The 20,709-nt window shown below is 47.0% G+C and overlaps 1 protein-coding gene across 5 annotated transcripts in view; it reads right to left on the reverse strand.

Moving 5' to 3' along the window:
• Spata13 (spermatogenesis associated 13) overlaps window positions 1-20,709 on the reverse strand; it is a 133,824-nt gene that overhangs the window by 27,487 nt on the left and 85,628 nt on the right. The window contains exon 1 of one of the 5 annotated variants that reach the window (XM_038309793.2): window positions 4,879-4,982. The exons of the other annotated variants lie outside the window; for them this stretch is intronic. Within the exon in view, the coding sequence (XP_038165721.1) occupies window positions 4,879-4,951 (73 nt within the window). The 5' untranslated portion in view covers window positions 4,952-4,982. Of the gene's footprint in view, window positions 1-4,878; window positions 4,983-20,709 lie in introns of those variants that run through there. 5 annotated transcript variants of the gene reach the window in all.

A 20,709-nucleotide genomic window follows, 5' to 3' on the forward strand; every position in this document is an offset into this window, starting at 1 on the left:
AAGGGACCTGGCTCAGTAGTTAAGAGCTCTTCCAGAGGAGCTGGGATCAATTCGACAAAACGACTGTCTTTAACTTCAAGATCTGATCCTCTTACACAGACATACATGCAGGAAAAACATTAATGCAAGTAAACTAAAAATAAATAAATTATTAAAAACAAAAACAAGCATAGCTACATCACTCCTCACTCTCTGTAGTCCCTTCCTATGTCTCCCAACTCCCTCTTAAATTCATGGCCTTATTAATTATCATCTCTATCTCTGTCTGTCTGTCTGTCTGTCTGTCTCTCTCTCTCTCTCTCTCTCTCACACACACACACACACACACACACAATAAACCACAATATAACCACAACCTTTTGAGTCTGTTTAGTTTGCTCCTATGCACTGATTCGATTTCAGGGCTGACAGCTTGGAATTGTATAACCATTTCAGAGCTCATCCCTGGAGAAAACTAATCCTCCCTCTCTCAGCAAAACAATCCTGCAATTATAGAGTCAGGGCTGCCCAAATCAAAGTCACTTTAAGATACCCAGACTCTCAGGTCTCATCCACCACGAGGGCAAACAAGTTCTATTTCTAAGTACTACCTAACTAAAGCTTCAGCCTAATTCAGGAAGACCTCTTTCTTCTTTTCTCAGTTTTTTGCACTACTGGGGATTGAACTCAGGGCCTTGTGCATGCTAACTGCAAGAGTCTCTACCCTCATCTTTTGATAGGTCTGTGTATCAGAGACAATTCTAAGAGAACATTTTTTCAGGAGCCCACCAGTTCTAGAAATGCAATATAGTGTCTCACAACACTCTAGTTGAACCACCATGAGAGGAAGGTTGTTGAAAAACTTTCAAGAAGGTTGTTTCCCTGGGGTACCATTTGTATATCCAATTGCCTTACACAGTGCCTGGAGAAGTTGGTTTCTGAAGACATTGTCTAACCTCCAAGTCTGTTACCTTCTCAGATGAGGTAAACTCTCTAGTGGACATCTGACAAACCTCCAGGCAGATGCGACCCCAAGAAGGTTATGTGCTACCTACAGAGAATGCACCAACGCCTAGGTTCACAAGGCCACTGGTAACAGGGCTGTTATGAACCTAATCAGAAAGGGTGTCGGTTTCTTAAAAGCCAACAAAGAAGGGCACCTATGCTTCTCGTCAAATCAGCAGGTCATCCTGCTAAATCCGACTTTACCATTTCTGATGGGGCAGCTGATTCTAAAGGGGAGTTTGGACAAGAAATGACATCACACAGCATCAGCACTGGAACCAAGATTTGTGCCCCCTTCCTGGCCTTACTCGGGAGAACAAACCCATCCACAGTGCTTGACATGACTTTCCTCTCGGGGCAAGCAAGTCTCTTTCTCGCTGGCTTACTGATGCACAAAGCTGCACAGGGTTTAAGAGCACTGGACTACATGGTCCCATGAGCACAGTTTGGGTCCCAGTGAGGCCTGGAGCCTTTGCTTTCTCTTCTATAACTGAGAAAAACACCCCTGATGGCACCAACTGAGGTGGGTGGAGGTGAGAAGTACCCAGCCTTTCAGAGTCTTCAAGGCTGAGCCTGGAGGTGGCACAGCTGGGAAGGGACAGCCTGTCACCCACAAACTTGCTAATGTGCTATACCCTTTCCCAAGCAGCCAGCTCCTGGCGGGGATTTCCCCAGAGCTTTGTTTGGGGAAATTCCCGCGCTTAGAATAGTCTGTTAAAAACACACATTTCAGAACCCCTCCTGCTGCTCACTCCACTTCCTCCAGGCTGAGATAAGCTATTCCAGCTTCCCCCCTCAAAAGCGGAAATGGCCTCAGAGGCAGGCAGCTGTGGTTACAGCTGAAATGGTGGGCCCAGCCCCTCCTCCCAGACAGTCACTCCCAGGCCACCTCCGTACCCACAGAGGGAACCAGCAATGCCCACAAAGCTGCAGGCAGGGGTACCTGGTCTGCTCTTCTTCAGGGGTCCTCCAAAACCCAAGAACACGGCTCCCTGCCACACTGGAGAATGCTTCGAAAGATGAAGATCCCACCTTATTCTCTGGCCATTTTAGCCAGAACTGAGGTGGGAGCTGAGAACTGTGTTTCCCGAAGCCCCTCAACTGGCTCGGATGCCTGACAGAACTGAGAGGCAGTGGGTGCGTTCCGGTTACCCTCACACCACAGCACACCTGTGGATCTGCTCTACAATATGTGTCTGTGACCCCACCACCCCATACCACAGGTTGCAGGACCGTGGAAAGGGCTGCTGCTGTGGAATGTTCCAGTGTTCCTGCTCCGATGGGAGGGAGAAACTGTTTTGCTCCTTCCCACCCAGGAGCAAGCTTCCCTCCCCAAACAGCCCAGAGCTCTGAATCATTCTTTAAAGGCCAACTGTCTCTTCTTAGAGATTTTCTAGCTGTCTTTCATCTCTGCTTTGACCCCCTACAATAACCACCTCTTACCTGTTCTAGAACCACATCTGGCTCACTTCTTTCCAAATACCCCCCAGATGTATACAACCGTCTTACATATCATCCTGTACCCCATTATTACCGTTCTTCTATTTCAGTTAGTTATGTCCATGCTATGTCTCGCAGACCTTAAGGACAGGAATTCATTTGTGAGCCGCTGCTGCAGGCTGAGCCAAATAAAGCACGAGATACCTTTCACACTCAAATTTAAACCCATTGCTATTATGTCCTGCTGCCTTGAAATCCATTCTCCAAAAACAGTTATCTTGGCATCGCTGGAGCAAACAGACCAACAACAAGATCCGAACAGACCCCAGCAACAGACATAGACACCCTCACCAGCATGTTACATGTGTCGGGCTGTCCAGAGTTGAGAGGAGGGAGTCCTATCACAAGTGGGCACAGCCATTCCAAAGTTCTAAAAGTAGATCCATTTCTCTTCAGATGGCTTGGTAAGTCTTCAATTTCAACGAGTAAGCTACCAATGAACATCTGCCCCAACTCCCACCCCCACCAAAGCCAGCTTGCCTGGAGCTCTGCCATCCACACTGGATCACCGGGCCCATCTGTAACGAGATGGGGTGGTATGGGATAGGATGGGACGGAATGGGAGGCCTGGGCAGCTGGCACCCCAGGGTACCTGTCTCTGGGCCAGTAGCCAAGAGGAGCTTGGCCTCTCTGTGCCCTGTAACAAGTCTCCGCTTTACTGCCCTGGAGTGTCTGCTATTTCCTCAACCAACTGTCCCACCTCTGTGGGTCCCTGGTCTTGATGGTGGCTGTCCGCATCCATCCTTGCTGGCTGACACTTGAGGGGCTGTCCCTCCTGGATATCCTTTACCATTGACCAGGTCCAACTGCCACCTTGCTGATTGGAGGAATCTATCAGGGAAGCCAGGTTGTATCCAGCGTGGTATCCAACACCTAACAAATATCCTGAATTATTATCAGCACCACTTCTCTATCTAGGAGGAGGCTGCGGCTCAAGATCACCTAGGTGTGGTCGTATATCACGCATATAATCCCAGCCCTCAGGATAGGCAGGAAAACCCTGAGTTCAAGAACAGACTGAGTAGATTAAGAGATTCCACCTTAACTAAGAGACCAAATCTTTAGAGACAAAAACAAAACAAAACGAAAACTGGAAATAAAAAAATGGGGGTCAAATGACAGGAGCATCCTCCAGCTGACCCTGGGGCTTACTCCCCTCTCCTGCCCTCTTGGAGTGCCCTATACAGCAACCCACCATGGGGGGGAGGGGCGTCAATTATTATTCCGAGGAAGCACACTGCTTGCCAGGATTTCCCTCGTGCTCACAAACAGCACGCCAAGACTTTGAGACTGTTCTTGGGAGCTCATCCATAGTGGCACAGCAGAGGAGTTGGTGGCTGACCTTCTACAGCAAGGCTGGTCCCAGAGGCTGGGTACCCATCCATTCGTTCCCCCAAGGACAAGCCTCCATGGAAGATTCTGGAGTACTGTGTATCTCTGGTTACAGGGAAAGGGCTCTCTTCCTGACAGGCAACAAACGGTGGAGTGGGCTGCAGGATGGTAGGCTCCTCATCCCTCTTCATCTCCCAACCCCTCTATTCTGACTCTACTCTGCTGTGCCGTGTCTGATGACAGCATGATTGTGCCTGTCGCTCACACTCATCTTGTGGGATAATCTGCCAGAGACAGATGCTGTAACCACATCCCTGTCCTATCTCGGCTGGTGAAGAAAGCACCAGCTACAAACAGCCTCGCTGCTGGCCGGGCCTGCCTTCAAGCTGTCAAGCACAGTTCCCATTCACCTCAGCACACGTTTCTAGCGTCTATTTAAGGCAAGAGCAAAGACAAGCTCTGTTTTTAGAGCATCCCACTGCAGTCGGCGAGAAGTCTTCCTGTGACACGCCCCTCCCCTCTTAGGGCCTTAGGAATGCACGGTTTACAATTTACAATTTCCTAGAATAACATTGCTTTCACATTTAAATACTCTAGCCGAGTGGCTGATAAAAGAAATATTAGCAAGTACGGCTTACGGGAGCGAGCGTCCTGTACAAACTGCACTAGGGCAGACTGCTTTCCAAACAGTAACGATCTAAAGCCAACTCTGGGCTTAAGGCATTACCCCTCCCCCTAGCTCTGCAGGAAGCACTTCGCATCTCTACACACAGGCACCCAGGTATCCCCCTTTAAAAGAAAAAAGTTCCTCCAACATAAACAAAACCCAGCAACAATTTCAATACAAACATCCCGGATCCCACTCCTCGGAAAAGGCAGTCCACACTTGACTTTTTATTCTTACTCTCTCACACCCAGGATTAATTTCTCTCCTGGGAGCAATGAGATTTTCCCTTTCGTTCCAGGTAGGCTCTCACTGGAGTGGGGAAGGGGAGGGAGAACGTGAGCTGCAGCTCAGAGAGAGTGGAGTCAACACTGCCCCCAGGAGAACCGCACACATACCCATGTGGAGGCTTTCCAGACTCCAAAATCTTGCTATTTCTCCTCTGGCTACCATCCTTCTGTTGAAACACATGCAGCAGGTTGAGGGTGTGACACGGGAAGCGGTCCTCAGCTCATGGTGGAGGATGGCCGGTCAGGCTGGCAGCTGCGGGAACTCTGAAGCGCTGTGTGCGCTCCTGGCCAGCGCTGCCCAGAAACTAACAGCCTGCTGCCAGTGACTCAGGCTTAGTCGCTCCAGCGACATCACCACGCGCTGACTTTTGGGAGGAAATTCTACACAGAGCGGAGCGAGCGAGCCAGTGGCTGCCTCGGCGGCGATCGAAAAGTGAGGCTTTTAAGTCTAACCTCCAGAGCTGCTTTAGCCCAGCAGAGCACTTTCCCAAAACTGTTTGCTTCAGGGAGGCGAGCACAGAGGTCTCTGAGTTTGAAAATGGGAGTTAGGATTTCACAGCATGGAATGCCAAAAATTTGAGTTATGATGCCACATAATACTAACTGTAATTTATGGAATCACTGAAGAAGGGACTTTTGTTTAAAAGATTTATGGGTAAAAAATGCAAACAGACAAAAAGATAAGACACAGAGTATGTGAATGCCTTACTCTACGAAAGAAATACTTGTGTCTGCTACATTGTAAAATATGGGCTTTGTTCTAAAGGAGGGGCCATTAAATAACAGTGTGAGTTATTTTTAATAACTTTCCGCCATGCTTTTCTGTATTTTCCAAATAATGGGAAATTAGCAGGTTGGTCTTTGATATTTCGACACAGCTGTCAACAACAGTGTGCTTCCTACATTTCTTCCAGATAGGAAGTCCCTACCATTTTAAACTTTAGGAACAATGTGCTTATGTATGCAAAACAGTGGTCACATGACCACCCTCAACATATGGATTAAAAAAATTAAAAAGGCAACTGGTAAAATGCAGCCGTGAGCTTGTATTGAAAACCCGAGGGAGTGCAACACACTGCTGTTCTTTCTGCATTAGACCAGAGCAAGTTTCCACCTGGCTACTGCTCGCTCACCTGAAGCAGAGTGCAGGTCTGGGCGCTCATGATCCTCCCTGGCTGTTTGAAAGATTTCGCCAAGTGTCTGAAGCAGCTGGGCTACTGTCCTGGGAACTCTAAGGGTTAGCTGTCCTCAGCCGGCAGCTTGTAGATAACCCAGTAACATCCAGTTCCCTGGGGAATCACAGCCTCGAGGTAGGTCAGGAGGTTCACGCCTAAAAACCCTGCACCCTGGAGAACAGTAATACAGAGCTAGCCTGTCATGCTTGGTAGTGAGATTTTGCCTCAAAACAAATCAATCCAACAGTACCAAAGCGTAGAGTGCAGCTCAGTACCCAGTGGGAATTACCAATGTAAGGCTATGGGTTTAATCACTAGCAACACATACACATACATAGAGAGAGAGACAGAGAGAAAGAGAGAGGGAGGAAGGGTGGGAAGGAGGGAGGATGTGGTGGCTCATATCTACACTTGGTAGGCTGAGGCAAGACTAATGTGATTCTAGGCCAGCCTGTGCTACAGACCAAAACACTGTCTCTAAAGATAAAGAAAACATTAAAAAATCGTAGCACAGCCGGGCGGTGGTGGTGCACGCCTTTAATCCCAGCACTCGGGAGGCAGAGGCAGGTGGATCTCTGTGAGCTCGAGGCCAGCCTGGTCTACAAGAGCTAGTTCCAGGACAGGCTCTAAAAAAGCTGCAGAGAAACCCTGTCTCGAAAAACCAAAAAAAAAAAAAAAAAAAAAAAAAAAAAAAAAAAAAAAAAAAAAAAAAGAAAGAAAGAAAGAAAGAAAAAGAAAAAAATCGTAGTGCTTGAGAATGCGAGGGTGCCCAGTTAGTAACCCCCCTGCCTCACGTTTCATTATTTATGGCTATTTCCATTTATCTGTTATCTCCTTACCCTAAATCTGCCAAGGAGAGCTTCCCAGGACAATTCTAGTTTCAAAAAGCTGTAGCACACCGGCACACCCAGCACTTGGGAAGGTGGGACAGGAGGATTAGGAGTTCAAGGTCATCCTTAGCTGTTAGCAACTTAGAGGCCAGCCTGGACTGATAGAAGCCCTGCCTCAAAAACAAGCAAACAAACAAATAACAACAAATAAAAACCCACAGCCCACAGGCCATTTTTCTGGTCACATGACACCCTTAACCATGTGAGCTTCCAGAAAGTTATCACTGGGCGCTGGCAGCTGGACACTAAAATTCCTGGCCTCCAGAACAACTGAAAATAAATTTTTGTTTTATTAAAAAAAATCAGATAAGGGGTTGGAGACGTGGCCCAGTGGCCAAGAGAACTGACTGCCTCACTTGGTAACCAAGTTAACCAGGTGCTATTCCCAGCACCCACACATAGTGGCTCACAACCATCTGTAACTCCAAGTCTAGGTCATCTGATGACCTCTTTTGGCCTCCATGGGTACCAAGGACACATGTGGTCAACACACTTATGTGTAAGCAGAAAACCCATACATATTAAAACAAAACAAAACCAGCCTAAAGTAAGGTGAAACGGACATAAACAGAGTCAGTTTCAAATCCTCCTTTTAAAAGATGATTTAGGACGGGATCAGTGAGGGAGAACGCGCTTAGCAAGTGAAGCCTGGGGTTTGGGAGCAAGCTTCAGACCAGCCAGTGAGAGAGCCAGTCTCAAAACTGAAGTGAAGAGAGTTCAAGGAAGCTATCCCGTGTTGGGCTCTGGCCTCCATACATGCAAGCACGCTTGCTCAGGTGTGCACACACACGACACACGCAGAGGGGGAAAGTATCATAGAACAAACTGGTTTGACTTTTAGGCTTTTAAAAAATATTCAGCGATTACAGTCTGTATTTGTCAATGCTTCAACAAAACCTTAAGCGCAGTGAAAATTAAGGTCCTGTCCTTCCACACAAACCTATTCCTTTGGGAAACTACTATAGCAGGCAACACAAAGGACCCCAAGTCAAGAAAGAACACACAGAAATGGAGTCACAATCATACACTGATAGCAAATACTTAGAAATCTGGAGAAAGCAGGCTAGTCATGGTGGCATAGGCTTTGTGGGAGTCTGAATGAGAACTGTCCCTCACAGGCTTGGACATCTGAACACTTGGTCACCAGCTTGCTGGTGGAACCATTTGGGGAGGTTTAGGTGGTGCGGTCCTGGTAATGGAAGTATGTCACTGGGGGCAGGTTTTGTCCAGTTTGCTCTCTACTTCTTTTTTTTGTGTTTGTATCTCGGCCTCTGACCCCTGCTGACATGCCTTGTACTTAACACCATGCCTCCCCACCGTGATGGACACTTTTGCTTTTTAAATTAATTTTATTTATTAATAATTTCATCAGTCTGTCACTCCCAGATCTGAAACCAAAAACAGGTCCATAAAAAGCAATTTCAGAAGCACAAGTAGGCAGGAAAAAAAAAAATCAAAGAAAACAAGCAAATGCTCACAGGCAGACAGACCTGTAAACAGCCCTTGGGAAGTGGAGACAAGAAGATCAAGGTCGTTCTATGCTAGCTACACAGTGAGTTGATAGCTAGCCTGGGGTACAGGTAACCTTTGAGGGGTGTTAAAAGAATTGGAACCACAACCCCCAGCCCACAGGAGGCAGAAGTCATTGAGATGGAACTCTGGGGAGTGGCACTGTGGGCGTCTCCCGGAGGCCCCGTTAGAGACTTAGAAAATGCCTACTTCGTCATCTTCCATGCCTTTTCTGTCCAATGCCATCTGTCTTGGCATCCAGGTGTTTAGGGATGGACCCCCTCCACCCCCCAGTTTCTAGAACGCCTCCAGCATTTTGGTTAGTTCAGTGAAGCCAGGAGGCGGCAAGGGGGTTTGGAATGGCCCTGTGGGACCACAATCTTTCTGGATGGCAGAATCAGCAAGCGTGCTCACAGCAGGTTGAGGACTCCGAGGAATTGATGGGAATGAACCTGAACTGCCAGCTTGGTGGCCAGCAGCAGCGGGCTTTGTGGAAAGCAAAGGAAGAAGGGTCATGGCAGCCAGACTCCCATAGCCAAGCAAAGCGAGGGGGCATTTCCCACTTCAAGGGACGCTGGATAAACCAAGTCTCCTTCAGGTTGAGTCTGGTGGTCAGGACCCTTCAAGCCTCGAGGTCTGGGTATGGCTCCATCTTGAAGTGTTTTTCCAGTTTCCATAGCTATTTCCAACTGTACTTCTGGTCAAGGGGACCCAGAGTATAGGGGGCTAACCCCTTAACATTCAAACGTCCTTTTGAAGGTTCAGAATCATACATCCACTTTTCCTCCGTCTTGGTTACTTCCCTCTTGGCTTCAGCTCGCTTTAGTTCCTCAGTTTTCCATGATGGAGTCTTAACCCCCAAAATAAACTTCCTTCCAAGTTGCCTTGCTCTTGTTAGCTTAGCACAGTAACAGAAAAGGAACCAGTAAAGAAAATGGTAACAGAAAGTGGACTGCTGATGTGAAGTAGCAAACCTTGTTATTTTCTGGAAGAATATGGGAGAGTTTTGGACTGGTTTGGAGTGGCTGAATGCTGTAAGCAGTGCCAGCAGGTTACTCAGCAGTGAGACAGCAGCGCTGAGAGCCACGTGGATGATAAAAGCCCAGGTCAGAAGGTTGCAGAAGGGAGAAATACTAGCGACTGAGCTAGAGGCTATGCATGATATTGACGAAGAATCTGGCTGTGGGCAAGCCTTTAATCCCAACACTCACTCAGGGAGTCAGAGTCAACTCAGTATTTCTGAGTTGAAGGTAAGCCTGATTTATGGAGTGAGTTCTAGGACAACCAGGGCTACACAGAGAAACCCTGTCTTAGGATGGAGGGTGGGGGGGTGAGGGGAGACTCTGGCTATCTTTCCCTTGTGATCTGAGAACTTTTGGGGGGGATAAATTATTCAGTCTGTAGGAAGACTGTATGTGTGTGTATACATATATATACATACATATACACTATATATGCATTATATGTAATATATGTTTATATAATATTTATGGAGGGTCAGAAAGAAATACAGAATACACAGTTCGAAGAGACAAAGAATACTTCAGACTCTTAAGGCTGTAGCCAAGGCAAAACTGGAAGCGAAGCAAGCTGTACTGAGATTAGCATCTTGGAGAAGCCTAGGGGAAGGTAGCCTCAGGGTAAGACTCCACCCAACTAAACTTCCAAAAGAGAGCCTAAGGCACCATCTGCTCCGAGAAAGCAAAAGAATAAAAGGTTGTGCCAATGAGGTTCAGGTGGGGCAGGATCCCTGCTAAACCTGCAGCCAAACTTGGCAGGGTTGTCCACGTGGTGATGGTTTTAGAGGCCTGAAGGGTTCTAGAGTGAAGGGCATTGGTTCTTCCTCCAGGGTTTCAGAGAGCCACAGAAGACAGGCCTCTGCAAGAAGGCCCAGAGAAGGCGGGAAGCTGTGAGAGGCTATTGTCCGAATCCGGGAAAGTGAAGCCTGGGAGACTCCAGATGTTGAAGATGCCAGAGTTGTGAGACATTTGCGGAGGAGAACTGCACACAGCGAGCAAAACCAGCCAGAGAGGGAGAAAGGAAAGAGAGATCATAAGAACAGAGCCGAAGGGGAGGAGCCATCTAAACCCTTTGCCGCTGGACTTGGAGCTGCAGGGTTGGGTATTTGTCCTGCTAGATTTCAGTCTTGCGATGGTCCAGTTTTGCCCACTATGCCCCCATTCCTCATTTTTGGAATGGTAACGTGTACTCTGTGGCTTTCATTATATGTTGAAATGTGTAATTTGCCTTTTGATCTTACTGGAGGGCATATTTAAGAGATGGTTTCAGCCTCAGAAGGGACTTTGGACTTTTAAACACTGAGATTGTGAAAGACCATGAGGGGTTCTGAAGTTGGACTGAGTGCATTTGTATTTTATGGTCATGGGGGCAAGGGAGAGGAAGATGGTGGTTAGAATGTGAACGCTTTCCCACTTGGACAGTTGGTGCCCAGTTGGCAGGGTCGCTTAGGGAGGGTTAGTTAGGTCGTCCAGCCCTGCTGGATTAAGTAGTCACCGGGTGAAGGGCTCTGATTGTGTACAGTCTCACCTATTTCCAGTTTACTCTCTCAGCTTCATGTCTGGATTTGAAGATGTGGTCTCTCAGCTTCCTGCTCCTGCCTCCATGTCTGCTGCTTGCTACCATGCCTGCCTCTTCTTGGCCCTCTAGAACCATCAGCTCCAATACAATCTTCCTTCTATAAACTGCCTTTATGACAAAACAGAACACTAACTAATGTGGTCCTTTAATTCCAGCAGTTAGGAGGCAAAAGCAAGAGGGCTGAAAGTTCAAGGCCAACCAGGTCAACCTAATGGGGGCCTAGCTCAAGATAAGAGAACGAGGAGGGTTGAGAACCAGGTGCTCCGCGCTGTACCTTCAAAGCCATTGCAGCTCGTCGGGGTCACGTGGACTTGAACACATGATGCCACAGGAAGTTTGTTCTGCGCGACTTAAATGAAGGCTCCCACCATCTCCCTCCCTTTCATATTCCACTTGCTCCCAGATGCTCTCCACAGACACAGACTAGAACTCAGACGGACGCAGAAACAAACACAGAACTGTCTTAGATCTGGGGTTGATTTTCAGGGCTCACACAGTGAAAGCACTGCCCTAGGCTGTCCACTGCCTTCCATGTACACTGTGTCGTGTGGGTGGACGCAAATGAATAAATACAATTTTTAGAAACAGGAAGGGGGTGGCAAGATGGTTTGGCCGACAAGAATGCTCGCTGCCAAGCCAGACAACCTGAGTTCAATCCTGGGGACCTACACAGTGGAAGGGGAGACCTGACTCCTCCAAGTTGTCCTCTGACCTGCACATACCTGCTGTGAGTTCTCCACTTTCTGAAACCTGGGAATCAGTCAGGCTCTCCTGGGGTTTTTCTTTCTGATTCTACTTTACAAAGACTAGAAGAAACACAAGTCATAGAACGGAGACTGCTTTAACTGCTAGAAGAGAGAAAGCTATGAGAATCTGGGACAGTGTGAAATGCTGGGGTGAACGTGAGGATGCAGGCTTGTAACCAGCACTGGGGAGACTGAGGCAGGAGGACCGAGAGAGTTCGAGAGTTCAAGGCCAGTCTGGGCTATGCGCATAGCAAGGCCTGTACCTTATACAAACAATAATAGTAACAAGTTAAAAATCTCTATCATGTTTTTCTGAGACAGAGACAGAACGCTCTGTTCCTGTTTAAACCCCTTGATTACAGGCAATGATAAGCCACAAAATACCAGCTGGTGAGTGGCCACTGAAGCTCATGTAATCTCGGCCTGGAGGCAGCAAGCTTCCGGCAGTTCTGGCCTGTTCCTAATCCTTTCTTTGCAAAGGAGCACAATTTCTGGATGCCTCAGACCCTGTGGAATCCACACTATCACGGCAGGGCTGGGGACAGCATTCTCCTAAGCAGTCTTAGCAGCCAGCAAAACACTAACTGCAAGGACATGCCTACAGATAAGTAAATGGATTCATCCCTTGTACAAGTAAATAGAGCCAATACCATAATCCCTTGGTATGCAGTATAACACAGGCAGAGAAAGGGATCTTAGGAAAGGACACCTGACCTCTACACCTGACAGGGCTTGGGTCACGGCAGCCTTAACCAATTTTCCTTACAGCCTAGTGACTGTCACCCTCTTTAGAGGCTCAACAACTGAGATGGGATCCCATATTTCCATTTCTATCCCTTTGAGACAGGGTTTCTCTCTGCAGTGTGGGTTAGCTTTTAATTTTGGGCAGTTCTCCTGTCTCAGTGTTCCAAGGTCTGGAATTATAGGTGTGAACCACCGTGCTCAGCTCCAAGTCTTCATTAAAAAAAAAAAAAAAACCTTTTTAAAAACAGTATGAAGAAAATGTAGGAGTGGCTGGGCATAGCAAGGCACACTGTAATGCCAGCAGGATGGGTATAGGGGGCATGCTGTAGCCCCAAGGGTTGGGAGATAGAAACTAGAGGACAACTTCAAGACCATCCTGGGCTACCCAAGGAGACTTAGTCTCATTGGGTTAAGCTGCCTGCTACAAGGCCTGACTACCTAAGTTTGACCTCTGGAACCCATGTGGTAGGAGAGATCCAAATCCCACAAATTTTCCTCTCACCTCCACATAAATGATGCATCGCCCAAGTGAATACTCACTATATGAAAATAAAATTTAAAACCAATGAAGAAACCAAAGCAGATAAACCTACCCCAAATAATAACGATAATAAAGAGCAAACCAAAAGAATTTTCGGGGGTTGAGGGAATGGAAACCATGCTGGGCAAGCGATTTCCAGCTGAGGTTGGTCTCAAACTCACCATCTCTGGCATACTGAGACTGCAGACATGCACCCCAATGCCCTGCCAAAAGTTATATTTGAAGGAACCACAAAGGTGCCCCACACTTACCTGATCCCGCCCACACACTTGGGACCCACACTCCGTAACACTGGACACTGTCTTTCTTTTTGCCCTTTGTTCTAATAAAACACTGAGTGGTTGTTATTAGGGTAATAAACTTTTAGGTAATCCACGGACGATGATGCAGTGACTCAAGTTCTGGATCCCAAGAATCCATGGAGAAGAGTCAGGAGTGGTTTCCTCCCTAACGACCTGAGTGTAAAGCATATATATATATATATATATATATATATATATATATATATATATATATATATATATATATATATATATAGCTTCAACTGTATCTGGGTGTCCTGCACAGAGCTCTAAGTCACTCTGTAAATAGGGTGACCTGTCCAGAATGGATCTGAGTCAGAGCTTATCGACTCAATCCCCCCTTCAGTGATGATTTAAGATGCTGAGATAGCAACTTGCCCCGTGATCAGCAGGTCTCGATGGAGGAGCGAGATCCCACGTCAGCTTTTGGACCCACAAGTCCGTTCACCATAAAATCATCCCAACAGTGGTTAGGACAGATGGAATGACGCCAGGTGAGCTCCCCTCCTCTCGACTGCATTACGTTATTCTGATAATTGTACCCAACTACAGCAGAAACATGTGGCCTGTTTTAAAGCAAATTATCAATATGTAAGCCCATCAATCCCGAAATATTAGAAATAGAATTCTAAACAACCATCCACACACCTTTTTTACAAAGAAATACAACTCTATAGCTTTTCATATTTCAATTTATTTTAGTGGAAAAAAAATCAAATAAAATATGACACAAACAGCAAGCACTTACGGAATTAAATCCCCTCACTTATGGAATAAATCCTTTAGGGAAGATGGGGAGCTGGGTTAATATCCAGAGTATATTATTTTTTTAAGTGAAACAATTCAACAACAAAAAATATCAAACAAAATGAAAACTGGGCGTCTAGGCAAGCGTGGTGCACACCCTTAATCCCAGCACTCGAGAGGCAGAGGCAGGCAGATCTCTGTGAGTTCGAGATCAGCCTGATCTACAGAGTGAGCTCCAGGACAGGCTTCAAAACTACACAAAGATACCCTGTCTCAAAAAGCCAAAAACTGGGCAAAAAATATTGAGCGGACTGTCTCCCAAACAGCCAATCAATCTTTTAAAAATATAAAGGTCTTTTAGAAATATAAACCAGGGAGACGAAATCTCATGATTCCAGGAGATGACATCATAACCCTACATCAAGGCTGTCCCTCACTATGTTGTGGTGCTGGGGATAGAACAGTGGAGTCTGAGCATCCTGGGTGAGAGCCCCACAGCAGAGCCACAGCCTCCTCCGGGGACTAAACCTCCTCAAATACACGTGTTGTTACTTGCACCAAAACCATTTAGCAAGGGTGAACAACGGTCCATGCATGTTAAGGAGCTTTCAGAGGCTGCCACACAGGGCTAGAAGGCTTTTTAAATGATTACAAATTGATCCCTGGCACTTACAGGATATTTTCAATTATAAAACAAGGAAAGCTTCAACCGGGTTCAGAAAACTCAACCAACTACTGCAATCCTAACGTCAGAACTGCAATCCTAACGTCCGGACCCCTCCCCAGCTTTCTGTTGCAGCGTCCTGTTACAGTGCAGAGCCCGAAGGCTCTTTGGAGCAAGGTCACCAAGCTCTTCCAAGCCTGAGTCGCTTAACTGCAATTATTCATCTGGCTTGTTGTTGGCTTTTTCTTGAAATGGATTTTCCCTGTGGTACCCAGCTGATCTTCAGTTCCTGAGTGCAAGCAATACCTCAGCCTTTCTAGCATCTGGGAACCAGAGGCACAAGCCACTGGGGCCTATGTTCCATCTCACATCGAGGAGCTCCAGCCAACCCCTGGGACTCTACTCATCCCTACTGTTATCTATCTCTGTGAATTTCTCTTCCTGTTCCCCACCCCCCAACTCTCTGGTCCAGGAAGTCCTTACCTCCTGCCTGGTCCCTCTCCCATACTACAGAGCCTTGTGACCTGGGGCCTAATAAAGACTAAGCTGACAGCTCCAGTTCCACACACGGGGCTGGGATCCTGCTCCCAGTCACCCTGTCACCAAAGTCATCATGGACTTCACCCTCGCCCACCGCATCCGGACAATTCTTTAGACTTCTGTGCTCTTCGCGTCCCCAGTACTACTGTCAAGTCTTCCTACTTCTGAACTAGGTGGCAACCTCATTAGGCAAGAGACACCTCCCAAATGCACATCTGACCACCCCCCTCCGGCTCAAGCCACAGATCAACTCCTGGCTGCCTAGGCCCTCCTTTCTTCTGGTAGCTGAATCTCAGGTTTAAATTGGCCTCTAAACCCTCCTGCTGCCAAAGACTCCAGGCTATTTAAGCTCAGGTCCTCCCACCGGGAACAATTCTGGCTGACCCCTCCCACCTCCAGGGAGCTAGTCACTGACCACTGACACTGACCCGCAGAGTGGCCGGGTCAGCTACAGACAGTACAGCAGTCTTCAGGATGACACAGGACTGGGCTCGTCCCTTGCGCACGCTCTCCTGCCCAGTCCACACCATGATGCTTCCGTTATGATTTCCTCAGCACTGCAGTGAACCCAGAGACACAAGCAGCTGAGGCACAGACACGGCTGCTTCTTCCTCTCATTTTTAGAACAGATCTTTGAGAAGTCCATAGCATGTGTTTAGACCATACTCATTCCCTCCCCCCCAGCTCCTCCCAGGTTCAAGCCCCTTTCCAAACACATTCAACCTTGTGTTCTCTAAAAAACAAACAAACAGAAAACCCGCCGCCGCCACCACCACCAACAAAACACTCTGATCAGGACTATGCGAGCCGAATAAATGTCTTCCTCCCAAATTGCTTTTGGTCAAGGTCTTGATTATCAGGGCAACGAAAAGCAAACTAGAACTCTGCCTATGGCAAGGGGGTCTCATATATACAGCAGGGACAAAATACTGTCAACCCCAAAACAGAAAGAAGTACCAACACGGATAGAGGTCAGAGGAAACTTTGGATGTCAACTCTCACCTACCTTGTTTTGTGACAGGACCTCTTCTCTGTGTCCCGTCTGTCCATACCCCCGCTATGTAGGCCAGGCCAGCTGACCCCTAAGCTTCCAGGGACTCTCCTGTCCCACTTCCTATCTTCCTGTAAGAGCCCTGGGACTGGAGACATGTGCGCTACCACCCCCAAGGGTGACACTGGTTCTGGGAACCTGAACCCCAATCCTCATACTGTCTCAGTAAGCACTTTACCCACTTGGCCACCTCCTCAGGCCTGTGTTTTGGGGTTGGTGGAGTCTTGCACTGGCACTGGAGGTGGCGCCTGGCACTCATCTTGTTGGCCAGATCAATTTTACTCCTAACAACATACCTGCCTCAGCTTCCCAAGTGCTGAGATTACATACAGAAGCCATACACCTAGCTTGTTTGTCTAATTAATTTATTAGTATTTTATTCTTTGATAATCTTATACATGTATACAATATTTCTTCCTTAATGGTTCTTGAGGCAGGGTCTTATATCGCCCAATCAAATCAAATCAAATCAAGGGTAGCCAAGGATACCCTTGAGTCCCTAACCTTCCTGGCTCTACTTCCCAAAGCCTAGGATTACAGGTGTGTACCAATCACCATGCCCCAGTTTTTTTAAAAAAGAAGTTTCTTTGAAGTCACAGCACATTTAAAAATCTAACTTACAAACAAGCAAAATGAGAGAAAGGAGAAGGAAATGAAACCCAAATAAGACAGACGGAAAAGCAAACAAAATTAAAGACTCAGGGCCTAGCCCTGGCCTCTCTCCCAGGCCCCTTGAGTATGGCTTGGCATTCCTCCCCAGCTACAGGAGGCAGAAGACAGGCAGTAGCACCACAAAATAGAATAAATCAATTCAACTTAGAAAGGCTTGGAGCAGCCAGGGTACTTCCCTAGCTGATACCAAACAGGCCCTCACAGCAGATCAGACAGCAGTTCCTGACAGTTTCACACTTAGCAACCGATCATAAAAAAACAAAATTCAGAAGCAGCGCCAGGCACCGTGCTGTGTGAGGCAGGTATACCTCTGTCAGTCCCAGGCCAGCCAGGGCTACAGAGTGAGACCCAGGCTCAAAACACACAATCAACAACCCAAACACTGAATCAACACCAAGGTGATCTCACAACTGATATCAGTTCTTTAATTAGGGAAAAGAAAATGTGTGCATAAATTTTTGTACTGACTTAGGTGTATGGTTGGTTCACTATAAAATGGGGGGGGGGGGTGGAATGCAAGCGCCTCTGCATTTACACAATTGAATTTTGAAACTACTGGTCCCTAAACACTGGAAAAGGCCTGGGACATTTTCTTATTTAGACAAAGCAAGCTTAAATCTCTGTATGTTTAGCACATGATGCCATCAAGGGAGGCGCTGGTAGGTTGCCTAGCAGCCGCGAGAGGGTGGGGTCAAGGGAGGAGGCGGAGCCCAGGGAGGGGCCGGACAGGGAGCCTGCAGCAGGTTGGATCAGAGGGAATTTCCAGCTGCCCTAAGTGCCCACTAGATGAGTGGCTTTCATCTCCCAGAGCTCCTACAAGGCTAACTTCATGCCTCCCTGCTGGGCACCCATATCTTGGGAGGAGCACCAACACTTAAGACTCTGGTCAGAAGCCATGCCCAGCACCAGTTTGGAGATGTCAGTAACTATGGACCCACAGGGTACACACAGAACGATGGCACTGGAGCTCTCCCACTACCCGTTCGGACGCTCCTGGCCCTGACACATGCTCCTGGCAAGTTTTCCACGTAGGTAATAGCGGGGGAACCGCTGCGTCAACTGAGAAGCAACAAGGTTTTCTGGGGTGGAAGACACTGCCTTTTCTTTTTTCTTTTGTTTATTTATTTTTTTTAAAGGGCAGACAGTGTCTTTAAAATGGTCCTGAAAGGCTACAGAGATGCCTAGATGGGTAGGCAAGTGCACTGCTCCTGCAGAGGGCCTGAGTTCGATGCTCAGCACCCATGCCCCGAGGCTCAGAATTGCCTACAACCCCAGGTCTAGGAGGTCATGATGCCTTTGGGTGCCTACAATCATCTACATATACCCACACACATCTGTACAAAATGAAAAGGAAATCTTGAAGAAGAAAAGAATTTAAAAACAGTTCTCACATTCTTATTAAGGCAAAAGGCAGTGTGCCATATGCTGAAGTTCTTTTTTTCTTTTTTAATCATTGAGATATCTGTGCTATATAGCTATAACTCCAGCTCTCAGAATGGGACAGTTAGAAGGGTCAGCCTGACCTACACAGTGAGTTCCAGGTTAGTCGGGCTCCACAGTGAGACGCTGCCCCCAAAATCTAAACCAAACCAAAAACAATAGAAAAAAATTTATTTTGAAAATGTAATTCTTGTTCCATGTTTAGTTCTAGTATTGTATTGTTTGTATAGAGCGCTATAAAAACAGTGACCAATTGCAGTCCTCTGTAATACTTTCACAATTTGTTTGAAATGGACCCTCATGTAACTGGGGTCAGTCTCAGACTCTTGCTCTTAGCTTTTCCCAGTGCTGGGATTACGTATGTACGTACGTGTGTGTGTGTGTGTGTGTGTGTGTGTGTGTGTGTGTGTGTGTGTGTGTGTGTGTGTTTACTGCATCTGACTTCACTTGATTTCTTCCTGGCAGCTAAACAGGGCATTTTTAAAACTGCAGAGCAGGTTTTTCAAGGCTCCTCCCCTCACCAGTCATTGGCTATACCAGCGTGCTTCACGGTCGGCCAGCCCCCTCCACATCGGCCCCTTGGGATGTTCAAATCCCTAAGACAGAATCCATACACAGCCTGTCCCAGATTTTAATCATTCCTAGATGACTTGCAACTCCCCAAACCATGCAAACACGGTGAGAAAGGATTACACTGGGCTGTAAACACACAGAATAATGACGAGGGAAATGTTTCCGTCCGATCTGCACGCAAGTTTTCTTCCAAATGTCTTTATCTGAGACTTGTTCAGTTAGGAAGTGTGGATCCCACAGATAGGAAGGACAACTGTGATCTGACTCGAGTGTCCTTTGCAGAAGACGTTGTTCTTTATCTGTATTGTGCGGAAGGATTGGAGTTGCAGGGCTGGAAACAGCTCAGTGGTAAAGCACTGGCCTGGGATATGCAGGGCACTGGGTTGGATCCCGGGCCCAGGGTGGGGCAGGGAGGACAGAAATTGCAGTTGATTCTATGTGTGTGGTGATGAGGTGATGACTCAATGTCTACAACAAAGTTGCTAGAAACGCATCATCTTCTGAGGGAGACTGGCAGATTCGGCCTGGTACACTAGGAATCTAGACTAGGTTGGTCTGATTCTCTCTCTCTCTCTCTCTCTCTCTCTCTCTCTCTCTCTCTCTCTCTCTCTGTGTGTGTGTGTGTATGAGAAAGAGAATAATAATTAAATTGAGTGATTATGGAGTAAGTTAGAAGGATTATGTAAAGCCATAAAAAGTCAGTTCACACTGGGTATGTGGCTCACACTTATAATTCCAGCACTTGGGAGGTTAGAGCAAGAAGACTCTTGCCAATGTGAGGCCAATCCGAGCTATTTAATTTGAGGCATCCTGGGCTACAGAAAGAGTCCTATCTCAATTTCTTCTTTTTTTTTTTTTTTTTAAATTTTAAAAAAGCCAGGCAGTAGTGGCACAACATTTAATCCCAGCACTCTCAGGAGACAAAGGCAAGCAAATCTCTGTGAGTTCGAGGCCAGCCTGATCTACAAGAGCTAGTTCCAGGACAGGCTTCAAAGCTACAGAGAAACCCTGTCTTGAAAATCAACCCCCCCCCCATTTTTTTAAAAAAAAAGTTTATTGACATGACTCAGAGGGTGAGGGCATTTGCTCACCATCAAGGCTGACAACTTGACCTCAATCCCTGGGACCCACACAGAAAAGAGAGAAAACAGACTCCTGTAAGTTGTCCTCTGGCCTCCCCATGCATGCACACACAGTTAATTAAATCATGGAAACACTACATGTTTTGATCAGAAAAACAAGCCAAGCACGATGGCATGTGCTCAGAACCCAGCGCGGGGATGCAGCAGCAGAAGTGGCTGAGGACATGCGATAGGACCCTCTCTCTCAAAACAACCTAAAACAGAAACAAAAGTTAACTCGCCTCCAGGAGATCTTTTTCCTCTAGTTGCTATTACTGCCCCCAACTAAACCTCCTTACTCTTCCTTTGTTGTCTCTCGTTACTACCAGCCGCTTTAACATGCTACTAATTTACTGACCGACTTACTTTTTAAAGATGCTGGGGATAGAACCCATGGTTCTTTTTTGTTTGTTTGTTTGTTGTTGTTGTTGTTTTGTTTTTCGAGACAGAGTTTCTCTGTGTAGCTTTGGAGCCTGTCCTGGAACTCACTCTGGTAGACCAGGCTGGCCTCGAACTCACGGAGTTCCGTCTGCCTCTGCTGGGATTAAAGGCATTCGCTGCCACCACCCATTGAGAACCCATGTTTTAGTCCTGCTGAACTGCTAAAGTGTTTTTTAAAACTATAA

This window comes from Arvicola amphibius, chromosome 13, assembly GCF_903992535.2.
Source record: "Arvicola amphibius chromosome 13, mArvAmp1.2, whole genome shotgun sequence".
Lineage (NCBI taxonomy): Eukaryota > Metazoa > Chordata > Mammalia > Rodentia > Cricetidae > Arvicola > Arvicola amphibius.